The following is a 17406-nucleotide window of genomic DNA, read 5'->3' on the forward strand; positions in this document are numbered from 1 at the left end:
TGAATGGGTTTGGAACTGGCTGTGTTGGGTGCTGAATTGAGACCTGGCTGTTGACCCCCCCCCCAGGAGAACCTCGGTGGTTGGACGGATAAGACTAAGGTCTGCCCCCAGACTGCCAACACCCAGGGTAGATGATTCACGAGTCTGCCAGCCATTTTACTATAAATAGCAAAAGCTGAAATTGCCGGTGGAAGCCAATAGGCTCAACTTGGCACATGTTTGTATCTATGTACATAATACATGTGCAGATTTGAGCCTATACAAATCCAAATCCAATCCACTTTTAAAATCTGCTATATTTTTAAAAATTTGTAGAATTTGTTAAAATAAATAAATAAAAATTCAGGAAAACAATACAAAAACACACTATTTTTACACACATCAATTTAATGCAAAAATATTAAAATTATACTTATTTTTAACAACAGTATTAGTCAATTTATAAATAATATATACAAAAAAATAAAATTGACAATTAACATGCGCTTCTATAGGCCTGATAAGAGAGAGAAAAAATATATCTGACAATAAATTAATACATAAAGCTTTAACAATAATAACAATTGTGCTTTTACATTATTTAGCATTAGCTTTAATAGCATATATAAGAATAATAAATACAATTAGAGCCTAACTTTACCCACCTTCATGGGGTACCAGTAGAGTACCAACAATTATGATATAACACACGAGTGAATAACAATATTTAATATAATACTCTTAAAAATTAAATTTACTATATATTTATTTAATAAAAAGAAAATACTTAAAATTAATCGAAACAAAATACATTTAAATTGTACAAAAGCGCTAGAAAGTATACTTTCCAGGTAGTATCTGAAGCAATAAAATTACAAAATAATTATTTATTCAGTAATAATAATTAAAATGAGTAATTTAAATAATAATTTTTTTATGATGATAATCAATCCATAAAAACATTGAGTGTTAGTTCAAAACTTAAGATTTTTCATTTTATGTTAAAAAAGAGGTGTTTATAAATATATATATATTTTTTTAAATATACATTTGTTAAAATAAATTTTAACAGCAGTACTGTTTTTTTATATATGAACACATAAATTTTAAAAATTGAAATTGACAAGAGTAATGTAAGTATAAGCACACTTAAGGCATGTTTTATCCAAAAGGGCACCGTTTACAATCCTCTGTAATTACGATATGCAAAAACAGTGCTGACCAAGTAGAGCACTCCTAATATTAAACCCAGGATCTAAAACAAAAAAAATTTAACATCATAATTTATGTTACGTTAAAGAATAAAAAAATTACATATTTATGGGAAAAAAGTACTTACAGCGCATGTCATATATTGATTGTGGTAGTAATAGTTTTTGGAATGGTTCTCCACTTCGACGAAGAAGAGTATGGAGGAAATTAAAACGAGAACGCATAACACGACATGGTAGACCAATTCCTAAGAATAGAAAGTAGTCAATACAGGAAAAAAATAAATAAAGCATGTATTTAATCTATTCACTCACATAAATAGTCTTTGCGATTATTGATGCCGTAGAAAGGGATATAAGGCAGGCTAGTAAAAGGCAACTACTGGCCACAAATGCTGTAGTTACGATGCTAAAGAAAAACAGGTATGGGGTGCGCCTCAGGTAAACATCATACCAAGATACCAAGAACAGGCAAACTCCAGCAATTATCTTTAAAAAAAAATGGAAAACAAAATAATTAAAGCACATTTAAGTAGTATCAAAGTTTTAAAGAGAAGAAAATTTCTTAAAATTAAGTTCTTGAAAACAGTTTTCTATAAAAATTACAACTATGTAGGAGATAATTTATAAATGTACATATATGAAAACCTGACCAAGTTCTGGTAACTGTTTTCCTGGTTCCAGTTTCTTTAATAATTTACGAACACTGGATCAAGGTATGGTCTTGAAGAAGAAAGCAAATTTGGTCTCTATGATAGTCGTGAATATCGGCCAATCAGTTTAATGAGCCACGTCCTAAAAATAATCTTAAGGGTTTTGCATAGATGAATCAGTATTAAACTAGAAGATCAAATAAGGAAATCATAATTTGGATTTTGCAATGAACTAAGAACCAGAGAAGCATTTTGCACCAAAGTCCTAATACTGAAATGTAGGGATGAGGGGTGTCAACCATCCGGTCTGTATTTTATTGATTTTGAAAAGGGTTTTGATAAGATACCAACATAGGAAAATGATAGAAATTCTTAAAAACAACCAAATAGATGATAAAGATATCCGCACTATAGCACACCTTTACTGGAACCTAAAAGCAAATGTCAGGATAGAAGGATGTACATCGGATGACATCGAAATCAAGAGAAGTGTGATGCAAGGGTGCATCCTATTACTGCTACTATTCAGCATATACTCCAAAAACATTGAGGCTCTCATAAATTGAAGCTACCTCATGGGGAAGAGGTCCAAGCTTTTGACCTATTGTAAGGGCATCATCAGGGCAAAACAATTTTAAATGTGTCTACTGATTGACATATTTAAATTTTTTACAGGCGATCTCAAATTTCCTTGAAGACCGATTCAGTCCCAATATTGCCAAGATACCAGACCAGGCCTTGATCCAGTGTTCGTAAGTGAAAAAGTGGTCGGTAGTTCTAATAATGAAAACAGAAACTTCTTTAATAATGGTAGTTAACCATCCCTAAATAATGGTAGTTGCAGATAGTGAAAGACTTTTCTAGGTAGCCGAACCCAAAGTTATGTTGTTTTTTGTAATCTTTAACAATTAAATAAACAGATCTATCAGGAGTTTCAGTGTTTAAAACTTTATGTTTTTGCGATTTGTATGAAACTCACGTTTTGACATGTGCCACAATACAAGCCGTCGCGTTTTAGGCCAAGCTCCAGTCAACAATGGTTTATTTACAGCTTGGGATGGATGCTCTATAAAACGTCGTCAAAATATTTCCATTTCAAATAAACAAAACTGTCCCAAGTGGGTTAACAAACATTTTTGTTAAAAAATATTTCACAAGTGATGAAAAAATATATTTCGAACGCGAACGAGTTAAAATGTCGCCTTGCATGAGCCAGGATGGTTAGTGCCCTGGAAAAAAGTTCCACATTGACAGCAACACGTAAACAAACATAGCTATTTAAAGTGATTTTTATTTAGTCTGACCTAAATTAGCCATAGTAAATGTTCTTGTTGGATATTTTCAATTTATTCGGATTTTAAAAGGAAAAGATTTTGCATAAAATTCGGGATTTTCGATGAGAATCCGACGGAATAGAAATATCGCCCGTGGCAAGAAAGAAAAGGGATCGCACTATTGATCGGCGAACGACGCCAGAAACGCAGTCGGGACAATGTTAACACTACTTACATAGCATGCAATGCTGAAAACATCCCTTACATCAATTATAAAAAATTAACACATACATCAATTAAACCATAAGAAATGCCATATTGTTTAAGAATTTGGACTTTAAAACAAACATAATAATAATAATGTAAGTTTGCGATTAAAGATACAAAATACACGTTCGTGATTTCTTTCTTTTGAGATATTCAACGAGAATGCCCAAACAAAAATTTCACTAGTTACAACTAAGACGAACGTGTGTGGTGATTAGTGACCGTTAATCGATATTTATTTAGAAATCGTGAGATGCGGTCTGGTGTGATGTAGGTTTCAGAAAAACATTTTTTTTATCGTGCCAACGTTTCGATCTTTATTGAGATCATCTTCAGAGCCTGGGATTTACAAACATTGTTTACATATTACAATTACATTTTGGATGTGGAAAAGTGGCACTCTCGACACGACACGCAAGAATGACACAATTACACAGAAGACAAACACTTTGAGTGAGTAGAAATACTTTGATTGAATATATAAAATATATTTTGCATTGTATAAATTCACTTTTCCACATCCAAAATGTAATTGTAATATGTAAACAATGTTTGTAAATCCCAGGCCCTGAAGATGATCTCAATAAAGATCGAAACGTATCACGATAAAGAAAATGTTTTTCTGAAACCTACATCACACCAGCCCGCATCCCACGATTTCTAAATAAATAAAAAACTAAGACGAACGTTTTTCTCGACTTGGCGTACCCCAGATTCAATTTTAAAAAATCCCATACCAAGATTATAAAATATTGTTGAAAATATCTTGTGAAACCTTTAGAAACTTCATGCTACGTTTAACTTCCCACAGTGGCATTAAGAAAACTTCAAGAATTGTTTCCTTAAAAACTAAAAATATCAATTTTGTCAATTGAGGGCATTGATTTCTGAACAGTCTGAGTGTCTACCATTATAAACTTACTAACCTACTAACTAATAAGAGGAGGCTCAGGACGTGGGATCACTGATTTCAATAAATTCGATTCATAACTTTTTTAAACTTGAAATTAACCGTTTTTAAACTTAAAATTATCGCTTTAAAACTCAAAATTAACCTTTTTTAACTCCAAATTAACCTTATTTAATTTTCAATTAACCCTTCTGAAATTCATATAACCCTGTATTAATCCAAAGTAACTTTTTTAAATTTAAAATGAATCTTTCTAAACTTCAAATTAAACATTTTTTAAACTTAACATTAACCTTTTTTAACTCTAAATTAACGTTTTTAAATTCAAATGAACCCGTTAACTTGAAATTAACCCTTTGTAAGTCCAAATTAACCTTTTCTACTTAACATTAAACTTTTTAAACTCTAAATTAACTTTTTAAATTCAAATGAACCCGTTAACTTGAAATTAACACTTTGTAAGCCCAAATTAACCTTTTCTAAAGTTAATTAACCATTTTCAACTTCAAATTAATGCTTTATAACTCCAAATTAACCTTATTTAATTTTCAATTAAAACTTCTGAACTTCAAATTAATCCTGTATTAATCCAAAGCGACTTTTTAAATTTTAAATTAACCCTTTCTAATTCCAAACTTCAATTGAACTTTTTCAAATAAAAATTAACCACCGTTTTTAAATTCAAATTAAGCTTTTTTATACTTCAAATTAACCTTTTTCTAACTCCAAATTAACGCTTCATAACTTCAAATTAACTTTTTTTAAACTGCAAATTAACGCTTTATAACTTCAAATTAACCTTTTTTTATCTCTAAATTAACTTTTTTAATTTCAAATGAACACCAAATTAGCCTTTTATACTCCAAATTAACCTTACTTAATTTTCAATTAACACTTCTGTACTTCAAATTTACCCATTATTACAAAGCGACTTTTTAAATTTTATATTAACCCTTTATAACTCCAAATTAAATTTTTTCAATTGAAAATTGAATCTTTTTAATTTCAAATTAACTTTTTCTAACTCCAAATTAAACTTTTTCAATTGAAAATAACTCTTTTTAACTTCAAACCATTTTTAAAATTAACTCTTTTTAATTTAAAATGATCTCTTTTTGTTATCAAATTAAATCTTTTTTTAAGCATTACAAAAATTTAGAATTATTTTTACATAATCATTAATTAATGGTCACTAAATACTACACTTTAAATTTTAATTGTAATTAATTATCATATGGTATTGTAAGTTATATTTAAAAAATCGCTTTATACGGTTATTTTACTTTTCATGCTTATATTTCATACCATCTTATTTTTTAAAAATATTTTAAGAAATGATTAATTTGACATTTCCTCGCTGAGTTGGTCTGTCGATGCGTTTCAGCATTTACCCTTCTTCTAAGATATGTACATGGGTGTTTCGTTGCCTCAACCTGCTTATAACCCTGACCCACTACTGCCATTGAAATACAATTTATATTTTTTTATTGTAATTTTCTTCACAAAGGAAAATATAGTTAGATAAATATTGTATTAATGTTTAAACATCGTGAGTTCAACACTCACTGAAGATAGTTAAATGCCGAAACGCAACGAATTTTTTTGGCAATTTATGCAAAGAAAATCTAACTGAATTAGGACGAGTGTCAAAACGGATGAAATAGTCAGGCGGGATGTGGATAAAAGACTGTTGAAAAAGGAGAGGCCTTTGGGAGTCTTGCATCATCGTTGAGCAACGTTAGCCCTCGACCTTTTTCATTTCTAATTTTTGTCGGGCGCAGGTGTTGTGGAATTTCGACTCCTCGAACGACGCGGCGGTCTGTTTACTTTTCATCCATCCGATAGGAAAAAAGTCGAGGTCGGTGGTCACTTCCGTCCATTTTAGTATGTCTATTGTTCTTTTGGTATGTCTGTCAGACGCTTTTAGACTTATAGTGTAAATGGTGTGTGTAATGAGTTTTTTCGTGTTCAATGTATATTTTAAGGTTTTAGGTATGTCTATTTCGTATAGGTTGCTTAGCTTTAGTAACCACTTACCACTTCTAAAAGTTTGAGGATCCCTGGGACGGTTTTGAGGTAGCCGGTGTTGATGATGATGGCCGAGGTTGTCGACGTCGTCGTCGTTCTCGTCACTGTTACTGTGTGGGACATTCTGTCTACGTTGTTTCCTAAAATAAAAATTATTTAAAGAAACTCTTTTACTATTTCATGTAAATTCATTTGATACGTGCAAATCTATTTTCAAGAAATCAGTACGAAGGTCGATGTAATCTCAACGTCTTCGACTTATTCTTTGTGTAGTGGTTTAATCAGGCAAATGGGTCGACAAATGAAAAATTGAGTGGAGAGTCTTTGTCGGAACGGACATTTCCGGTGGAACTTGGTCTAAACATGCTATGCCAGTCATAATTTCCCAAGGTTTGACACCATTCCAAAAGCTTTTAAGCTAAAGCTTTTAATATTTATAATAGGTTTAAACTTTTTTAGTAGATTGCCTTCTTATAAAACTCCCAATAAAAAATAACTGTTATTTCTTTTAAATAATAATTGAGTATTTATTTAAAATCCTAACGGTCAAATTTGGCGCACAATTTAATTAATATGCTAATTACTACTAACTACACATTAAAAAATAAATTAGGTTTGGGTCGTACTAATATTTTTATTTGCAATACGGTCACACAATATTTAATGTTTTTTTTTAACAGATATACATGGTCGATAAGATATACGTAATTGTTATTTACACATGTACATAAATTATGAGATAGCCTTTTGAGGTCAGAGCATGTTGATGATCAGGAAATACACAATGGACGAGAAAGTAAAGACCGCAAATATAATAATATGTAATTTGATCGTTATATATCATTTTTGGTCGGTCTATCGTCGGCTGTTTCGGTCTGTCAAACGATTTTCGGCTTTTCATCATATTCACCAATTTGTCTGGGTTGTAAGCATTGTGAGGCAACATTCCGACTTCATCCAATTAGGATAACTTTGGACTTTGTCCGTTACTATATAATCTGCGCCTGCATTTCGGCTGTTCACCATAATCAGTATTTTTGTCAGGGATATAAGTAGGGTGGATCAAGATACCGACTTTTTCAACATTTGTTTCTGAAAGCTGACCTATAGTGAAAATATAGGTGGATTTCATCGGTAAGATAAATCCTATCTTCATGAGAATGTATACTACTTATATGAAATCTATATCTTGCTCTCACCATGCTTATAACTTATTATTTTTCCTTCTTGAAGGTGAGATAATAGGTCATCTCAAAAAAACCACAATCCGTTTTTATACACCCGTTTCGGATTTATTTTAATCCTTCCTCAGGTGAGTTAACCCAATGGTTAAAACAGTGGTCGTCAGTCATTAATATTTTATATCAGTTTACTTTAAAAAAGAACCAATGTGGTACATATTCAGACTCCGAACAAACGTTTTAATATTTTTGATACATATATATATTTTTTTAAAAATATATTTATTAAAATATTAAAAATTAGGCGCGCGTTTGCCATTACTAGGTTGTTACAGAGTTCTTTTACACGAAAACATATTTCTAAACCACAAATTATACTCTTCCTCAATGAGAATTTAAAAAAATTAAGTTGTAAAAGGTGATATTTATATTGCCCGTCTGGGTTATAAGCAGGGAGAGGTGTGACGTTCTCCGTCTGGTTGTGTTGCCCCTTCGGAACGACATGCAAAAGCATCTTTAATCTAAGTTTATTATTTTACTTTATTAACTCAAAATACTCAAGCCCATCTGTTTTCTATTAAACTAAGTGTCCGTTATATTTCAAAAAAATAAACTACGTATTTACTCTGTTGTTACTTCCATCTACAATGAGGATTAAAACTATCTTTCTGCTGATGAACACGAGGTCGTGTCGAAAGAAAAAAGTGAAATGCAATAGTCGTATTGTGCGACATGCGACATGCGACAAAAGGGTTATAAATAGGGAGAGGCAAATCACCAAACTCAGAATCCATGTCATTTACAAAAAAATCCAAATTTTACTCTTTAAACAGAATTTCATGCTTTCATTTCAGACTTATATTTTTCCTTCTTGAAGGTGGGATAATAGGTCATCTAAAAAAAAAAAGCAAAAAAAAAGTTTTTATCCGCTATGTTTCGGATTTATTTTAATCCTTCCTCAGAGAATTAACGCAATGGTTAAAACAGTGGTCGTCATTCATTAATATTTTATAGAGACTACCTAGTAGTCTGAATATCTACCATACTGGCTCTTTTTTAAAATAAACTGTTATAAAATATTAATGACAGACGACCACTGTTTTAACCATTAGGTTAACCCAGCTGAGGAAGGATTAAAATAAATCCGAAACGTTGTGGGTACAAACTGATTGTGGTTTTTTTGAGATGACCTATTATTCCACCTTCAAGAAGGAAAAATCCTAAGTTAAACTGTTGAGGTCGAAATATAAGAAAACATCATGTTTATAACCCTAACGAAATGGTGGATGTGGTGAAAAGCTGAAATTCGTCTGACAATACAAGGAAAATGTTAGGAAATGGCCCAACTACTTAATTATATTAATTGGATGGATTCCGTATCTTGACTCTCCCTGCTTATAACCCTGAGAAAATACTGAATATGGCCAAAAGCCGAAAATCGTCCGACAGGTCTTTACTTTCTTGTCCATTGTGGTCAAGGGTACTACTTAAATTATTACAGCTAATGCTTAAAGGAATGTCGAATGAGATAAAGCCCGTTGGGCAAAATATGCTGAATAGCACAAGATAAATCTAAAAATATGCTTCTTCATGATTAAATATACTATTAATTAAGGTTTTTAGTTGAGATAAAAAAGTCAATGGCACGAGCGGGATTCGAACCCACGATCTTCGGCTTAATACGCCGTTGCTCTACCACTTGAGCTATCTTGACTTTGATCCACTCGGACACCAACTTCCCATCTCAACCGTACCTTTTGAATTTTCCCTCCTTTTTGCCATTTTTCAAATGTCGTGTAATCGGATTTTTATCTCAACTAAAAACCTTAATTAATTGTAATATATTAATTGGTCAAGCGGACCACGAAATTAGTGAATTTAATGAATTAAATGAAGTACACTTCACTAAAGCTCTCCGTCATTTCATTTGTCGTCGAGAATCCAATGCACGACATTTGAAAAATGGCAAAAAGGAGGGAAAATTCAAAAGGTGGGGTTGAGATGGGAAGTTGGTGTCCGAGTGGATCGAAGTCAAGATAGCTCAAGTGGTAGAGCAGCGGCGTATCAAGCCGAAGATCGTGGGTTCGAATCCCGCTCGTACCATTGACTTTTTTATCTCAACTAAAAACCTTAATTAATTGTAATATATTAATTGGTCAAGCGGACCACGAAATTAGGGAATTAAATATACTAATCGTAGAAGTTGTGAGCAGTTCTTTGTTCTAACTTACCCATGTATGACAAATTACTCAGCCAATTTTGCACTTGCGAAAGATTTAGAAAAAAACGAATTTGGCGGAAAAAGAGAGGACAAGCGGACCAAAATGATTATCGAACAAACACAGACAAATCTTACTGATTTTAGTACATTGCACGACGCAAGGTCCCTCTATTTAGAATGACCACGATAAACAATTCTAGGTTGGTTTTTCAGGTTTATCGATTTGTTCAACAACTCGTAGACCAAAATTGACAACTGGACGGATTAAACCGCGAACCGCTAAAAATTGCTAATAATAATTTAGTGATGATTTCTGCACCCTTGGTCCTTTCCATCTTTGCTTTTTTATGTATCAAATTGCCAGCTATTGTTTAAATTTGACAAGTTATTTCGATTTTTGATCGATCGGAGTTTCTCATATGAAGTCCAGCTCTCAATATGTCATTGGACAATTTTGAAACAAAGGGTACAATTTTACTGACGAAGAAAATCAGAAAAAACTGGAAAAGTTCGAAAGTTGGTTGAAATCGAGAGAGAGAAAAAAAACTACTGGCCTGTTGGCTATTTAATATTGAATCTTTTGATGGCCTAATTTTTATTTGCGTATTATTTTAAATGTAATAATTTGTTCCTAGTTGTCTGCCAAGGGCTAAATGTACCCTATGCAACCTGCCAAAATGATTAATTTGACCTCTCATTTTTATACTGCCTAGCCAAAAATTAGAGATTTTATTTTTTATTTGACAAATTTTTTCACCAATAAGCACGAATTCTACGGTGTTAGGGATAATAAATCTGTTTTTCATTTAAAAAAATTAGGCCAAATAAATTTTACGATTAGTGCTGCTATTTTTATTTTATTCATAATATTTTGGCTACGTACGAGAGTTATTGCTTGTGATAGTTTCGATTTGTTCTTACTTTGTCTATGTATTTATTTGATAACACTATCTTTAGAATTAAACGCGGGGACATTCATGTTGTACCTGTTTTGCTGACTGTCGTCACTTTTTTCGTGTCACTATTGACATTTTTCATGCTTCTGCCGGTTTAGAGGCCGGTTCGGGACTGTTCGTCTGCTCAGGGCGATAACGCGACGCGGTGACGTCGTCCGCGTCCTTCTCGCGAAGAATCACACTTTTAGTCGACGGGCGCCTTTGTTTGTTTAAAACAAAACACTTGTTTCAGTCACAAATTCTACTTAGTTTAAAGTACTTTTGAACATTAGTGTTGGAGAACAAGTCTGTACAAACGTGCGAATTTAACTGAAGACGTAGTATATTCAGGGGCGAGTATACTCATGACCCTGAAGTGATTCTCCATTCTTTAAACGTTACGTAATTCATTGCTGTTATTTCACTACAAAAGATGTATTTAAGGCTATTTTTGCTATCACTATGATAATCGTATGCTTAAGGTAATCGATTTGATACTTAAAACCGGCCGACTTGCATCTTTTTAAACCTATACAAAGCAAGAAGATATTTAAAAGTTTGGCAAGTCAAAACTGTATGTCATTGACTATGGTCACCATAGTTTTCAACAGGGAGGTAAAAACATTGTACATCAAAAATCACTGACAAATGATAAAAACTGAATAATCAAAAACGAGATCTGTATACATTTACATATTAATTTTCAGTAGCTTGTCGAGACCACTAAAACTATATTATCTTAATTGGATAGTCTGGTATCTTTTCAAGCTCTCCTTATAACCTGACCAATACTGGATGTGTCCAAAGCCTCTGACAGGTCTATCCATAAAGCGAGCATAACCTGACGAAAATGAGAGGAAATGCCCAACTACAAAATTACCTTAATAGGAAATTATCGATATCTTGCTTCGCCCTACTTATACCCCTGACAAAATACTGAATATGGCGAAAAGACGAAACGGATCTGACAGAACAAAACCGTGTAACGGACAGACAAAAAATGATCTATAACGACCAAATTACAATATTATCTTAATAGGAAGTTTTCGATATCTTGCCTTACCCTGCTTATGTTCCTGACAAAGTGTGAATATGGCGAAAAGCCGAAATGCGAATGGCATGCCCATAAAGCGAGATAAGTTGACTAAAGCGATAGGAAATTGCCCAACTACAAAATTATCTTAATACGAAGTTGTCGGTATTTGCCTCACCCTGTTTATAACCCTGACAAAATACTGAATATGGCGAAAAGACGAAACGCCTCTGACAGAACAAAACCGCAAGTACGGACAGGCAAAAAACGATATATAACGACCAAATAACGAAATTATTTTAAAAGGAAGTTGTCGATATCTTGCCTTACCCCGCTTACTGATGGGTACGCATAACCTTGACAAAATACTGAACACGGCGAACAGCTGAAACGCCACTGACATGTCATAAAGTGAGCATAATCTGACGAAAATGACCGGATATGGCACAACTATAAAATTATCTTAATAGGAAATTGTCGATATCTTGCTTCACCCTGCTTATATCCCTGACAAAATAACGAATAGCAAAGACAAAACGCGTCTGACTGAACAAAACCGCGAGGATGGACAGACAACAACGATATACATATAACGACCAAATTACAAAATTATCTTTCTAGGAAATTGTCATATCTTGCCTCCCCCTGCTTACAAAATTATCTTAATACGAAGTTGTCGATATCTTGCCTCACCCTGCTTATAACCCTGACAAAATACTGAATATCGCGAAAAGGCGAAACGCGATTGACATCCCCTTAAAGTGAGCAAAAGCTGACTAAAATGATAATTAAGGGCCAAACTACAAAATTATTTTAAATAGATCGAGTTTGTGTCCATACGATACCTGCTCCAATCGGTTAAGATAATTACGTAGTTTAGACTTTTCGCCCATTTTGGTATATTCTCACTGTTTTCGCCTGTCAGACATCTTTTGGCTGACAGACATTTCAGTGGAGTTCGACAGAGATATAAGGAGGGCGAGGCAGCTAAGCACTGACTACATCTGATAACTTTATAGTTTGGTCGTTTCCGATCATTTTAAATATTAAAGCAAATTACATAACTTTTAAAACTAAAAAGACTAAAAATTGATAAGGCAACGATCGTGCAGTTTTCTTATACATAGGCAAAGCCAAATTAGCCAGCGTTTTACCACTCCCTGCTTATAACCCTAATGCTGGGAAATGTAAATATAACCTTACGTTGTTTAGCTTTTCTCGACCATTATGGTCTCACTGTTCAGTTCTGGCAGACGCGTTTCGGCTAACGTAAGGGATATAAGCAGGGTGAGGCAAGATGTCTCAGACTCATCCGCTTTGTAAATTCCGTCCCTGTCGAAGTCCGCCTTCAGAATTGGTCAATGTTCATTTGGCCCTCCTAATGATCATTGCCGAACCTTATTGTTACCGGATCCATTTATCTTCCCTCATCATTAATCAACATTTTAAATTACTCTTCAAAGTAATTAGCAAGATGGCAATTAATAGAAAAGTAGGGGGGAAAACTGATTACATAGAAGAAAACACATAAAATGCTGATATTTAAGAAATTATCGATGAATAATTAAAATTTAATCAATTAAACGTCTTTTCTTCTATTGAAAAATTACAACGGACAAACAATAAGCTGGTGAGAAATTTTTATTTAAAAAACATGTTGATTAAAATAGATACTGTACGACTGAGAAGACCAGTGGTAAAGGGAGCATCCAAAAATATTTGAAACGGTATTTCCAGCTAAGCATTGCACAAGATTTATTTTTAACCCTATTCCACCCAAGACGATATTTCGATTAAGAAAGACAAAAAATAAATTAGTATTTATTTTGATACAGTTTTTCTAAAGTTCAATAACCATTGATATTTATTGAACAATAAATCTGGCCAGATTGTATGTCAGAAAATGACGAAACGTCATACTCGCCTGACAAAACAAAGCACTGAGCTTCGCAACGTTAAGTTCTATTTTTAGATTTTAATATGTTCTTTTATTTTGCTGCCGACTGATTTAGATGGGCTTTCCCTATTTCGCAATAGGAAAACAATTTGCAAATAGTAACGCGTGTCGTCAAGAATTTAAAACTTGTAGTCCAGTGTCAAATTTAAAATGGAAAAAAATATACAAAATCAATTTAGAATTTCTTGAAAAAACTGCTACTAAATAAACGATAAAATTTCAAGAAGTTTCATACAAAAGGCTCGATTGAGTTTCATTGATTCATTTAGGAACCAATTGTAAACTTCTTGACATCAATAATTCATCTTTAATCGAAACCTCTTGTTTATATATTTTTTATATGAGATAAAGAGTAATGAACTTTGATGACAAACTGACTTTGTGTTTCATTTCTATAGCTACACCATCTTAAACGACTCAGTAGTCTAAGATACTAAATAACTCGAAAATGTAAGCTAGGATTTATATCTACCACTGTACTCAATATTGTACATCTTAAAAAGATTAAGAACGCTCCACGAGTTTGTTAAAAATATGAACACAATTATGGAGAAGAAGCCTGAGATAAAAGTAGTTGCTTCACCCTAACCTCGAACAATTAGTGCTTTGAGTATGCTCAACAGCTCAAATAGAGTTATCGTATTAAAGCAAATTGCACAACTTTGACTACAAATTGATAAGGCAACGATCGTGCAGTATTCTTATAGACAGCAAAGCCAGAAGGAGCCAGCGTTTCGCCACTCCCTGATGCTGGCCAATGAAAATATAACCTTATAGGCCAATGAAATTATAGTCAAATTCAACGCTAAAAAGAGTTAGGTAGTAGTTTCAAGAGTAAAATTCGTCTTTTTTGCGATTTGCCTCTCCCTGCTTACAACCCTAACGCCGCACAATATGACTTATGTTTTTACGACCATTCATTTTAAAGAACCTAATGTTCAATATCAGACAATATCAGAAATCTACTTTTAATACTAATTAAATGACATTTAGGAAATATATATATATATATATTTTTTTTTTTGCGAATTGCCTCACCCTGCTTACAACCCTGACGCCGCAGAATTCATTGTTTTTAACGGTCAATGTACCTTAATTTGAAAGGACCTCATGTGCAATATAAGAAAAACTGTTAAAACTCATTAGCTGAAATGTAGGCAAATATACATAGTTTGAATTTTTTGCGATTTGTCTCTCTCTCTCTCTCTCTCTCTCTCTCTCTCTCTCTCTCTCTCTCTCTCTCTCTCTCTCTCTCTCTCTCTCTCTCTGCTTTTATCCTTGACGTCGCACAATATGACTACTTGGCTTCTTCAGCCTATGTACCGTCATATATGGAGGCAAATATAGTTTGAAGACTAAAATTTCGTGGTTTATACTAATTGTTTGAAGATTGGTTCTTAATTTATTATTCAACATTTGGGATAGAGTATTTTGAGTTATTAAGGCAAAATACTAAACTTTGATTAAATAAGACGTGCTGCAAGACAATATTCACAAAGAGGAAACACAGCCAGAAAAAGAGCGTTCTGCCTCTACTCGCCTATCTTTAACCACCTTTTACCTATTTCGACCTCAACAGTTTAACTTATGATTTTTCTTTCTTGATTGTGGGATAGTAGGTCATCTAAAAAAAAATCCGCTACGTTTCGGATTTATTTTAATCCTTCCTCAGCTGAGTTAACCTAATGGTTAAAACAGTGGTCGTCATTCATAAATATTTTATAACAGTTTATTTTAAAAAAGAGCCAGTGTGGTAGATATTCAGATTACTAGGTAGTCTCTATAAAATATTAATGAATGACGACCACTGTTTTAACCATTGCGTTAACTCACCTGAGCAAGGATTAAAATAAATCCGAAACGTAGTGGATAAACTTTTTTTTTTTTTTTTTTGAGATGACCTATTATCCCACCTTCAAGAAGGAAAAATCATAAGTCTGACATGAAAGCATGAAATTCAGTTTGAAGAGTAAAATTTGGGTTTTTTTGTAAATGACATGGATTCTGAGTTTGATGATTTGCCTCTCCCTGTTTATAACCCTGATGTCGCATGTCGCACCACTATTGCATTTGACTTTTTTCTTTCGACACGACCTCGTGTTCATCAGCAGAAAGATAGCTTTAATCCTCATTGGAGATGAAAGTAACAACAGAGTAAATACGTAGTTTATTTTTTTGAAATATAATGGACACTTAGTTTAATAGAAAACAGTTGGGCTTGAGTATTTCGAGTTAATAAAGCAAAATAATAAACTTAGATTAAAGATGCTCTTGCATGTCGTTCCGAAGAGGCAACACAACCAGACGGAGAGCGTCACACCTCTCCCTGCTTATAACCCAGACGGGCAATATATTGGGTTGTCCGGAAAATAATGCAGGATTTTAAGTTTTCATTAAAAAAAATCTATATAAAATATTCTGTTTACGTTTACAGGATTACTCATTTGTATGAATGTCAACACTTATTAATCCTCTTCCAAATGATATTGTTTGTTTACCTCTGTAGCATTCCGCTACTTGGAAATAATTCAGTCATCCTTATAATGTCAAAGCGAGAATTTCGTACGATTTTCTTTTACGAGTTTAAACTCGGCCGAAGCGGAGCCCAAACGGCTAGAAACATTAACCAAGTCTGGGGCGAGGGTTGTGTTAATGAGTGCACTGTGCAAAGGTGGTTTAAAAAATTTCGGGAGGGAGATTTCAGCCTTGAAGATGAAGAAGGTCGTGGAAGGCCTTCCTCTCTTAATGATGATGTTCTGCGATCAGTGGTGGAAGAAAACCCCAAAACAACTGTTCGAGAACTTGCAGAGCAACTCAAAGTCAGTAAAACGACCGTCGCTGACCACCTCAAGGCGATTGGAAAAGTGAAAAAACTCGAAAATTGGGTTCCACACTCATTAAACGATCGCCAAAAAATCAGCGCTTTGATGTTTGTGCATCACTTCTTTGTCGAAACAAAAATGACCCATTTCTGGCCAGAATTGTTACATGTGACGAAAAGTGGATTCTCTACGATAACACTAGACGTTCTGGACAGTGGCTCGACAAAGGAGAAGCTCCAAAGCCCCCAACTCATCAAAAAAAGGTAATGGTTACGGTATGGTGGGCTTCATTTGGTTTAATACACTACAGCTTCTTAAATCCTGGCGAAACCATCAATGCTGAATCATACTGTAACCAAATTAATACCATGCATCAGAAATTGGCAGTAATGAAGCCCTCTTTGGTCAATCGGAAAGGGCCCATTTTGTTGCATGACAACGCTCGACCACATGTGTCACGTGTAACGTCACAAAAATTATTGGAGCTTGGCTATGAAACTTTGCCTCACCCACCCTACTCTCCGGACCTCTCGCCTACTGACTACCATTTTTTTAGACACCTGGACCACTACTTACAACACATAATATTCAAAAATCAAACGGAACTGGAAAATGCATTTATTGACTTTATCAATTCTAAAAATTCTGAATTCTACTCAGACGGAATTAATAAGTTACCAACACGTTGGGAGAAATGTATTGAGAGTATGGGAAATTATTTTGATTAAAGAACATTGCTTTAAAGTAACTAGTTTCTTTTTTTTTGTTTAATACCAAAATCCTGCATTATTTTCCGGACAACCCAATAACTATCACCTTTTACAACTTAATTTTTTTAAATTTTCATTCGGGAAGCGTATAATTTGTCGTTTAGAAAATGTTTTCGTGTAAAAGACTGTTACAGCCTACTAATGGCAAACTCGCGTCTAATTTTT

The 17406-nt window shown here is 33.5% G+C and overlaps 1 protein-coding gene across 2 annotated transcripts in view; it reads right to left on the minus strand.

Moving 5' to 3' along the window:
- Positions 1-376: 376 nt before the first annotated feature.
- The window catches only part of LOC106664233, a 28941-nt gene continuing 11911 nt past the window's right edge, over positions 377-17406 (minus strand). The window contains exons 1-5 of one of the 2 annotated variants that reach the window (XM_014389742.2): positions 10711-10964; positions 6332-6462; positions 1506-1679; positions 1319-1438; positions 377-1234 (exon numbers count right to left, since the gene is read on the minus strand). In XM_014389742.2, the coding sequence (XP_014245228.1) occupies positions 1160-1234; positions 1319-1438; positions 1506-1679; positions 6332-6462; positions 10711-10762 (552 nt within the window). In that variant the 5' untranslated portion in view covers positions 10763-10964 and the 3' untranslated portion in view covers positions 377-1159. Of the gene's footprint in view, positions 1235-1318; positions 1439-1505; positions 1680-6331; positions 6463-10710; positions 10965-17406 lie in introns of those variants that run through there. The other variant, XM_014389743.2, reaches the window with a different exon arrangement.

This window comes from Cimex lectularius, unplaced genomic scaffold (assembly GCF_000648675.2).
Source record: "Cimex lectularius strain Harlan isolate CLEC.00 unplaced genomic scaffold, Clec_2.1 scaffold98, whole genome shotgun sequence".
Taxonomy (NCBI): Eukaryota; Metazoa; Arthropoda; class Insecta; order Hemiptera; family Cimicidae; genus Cimex; species Cimex lectularius.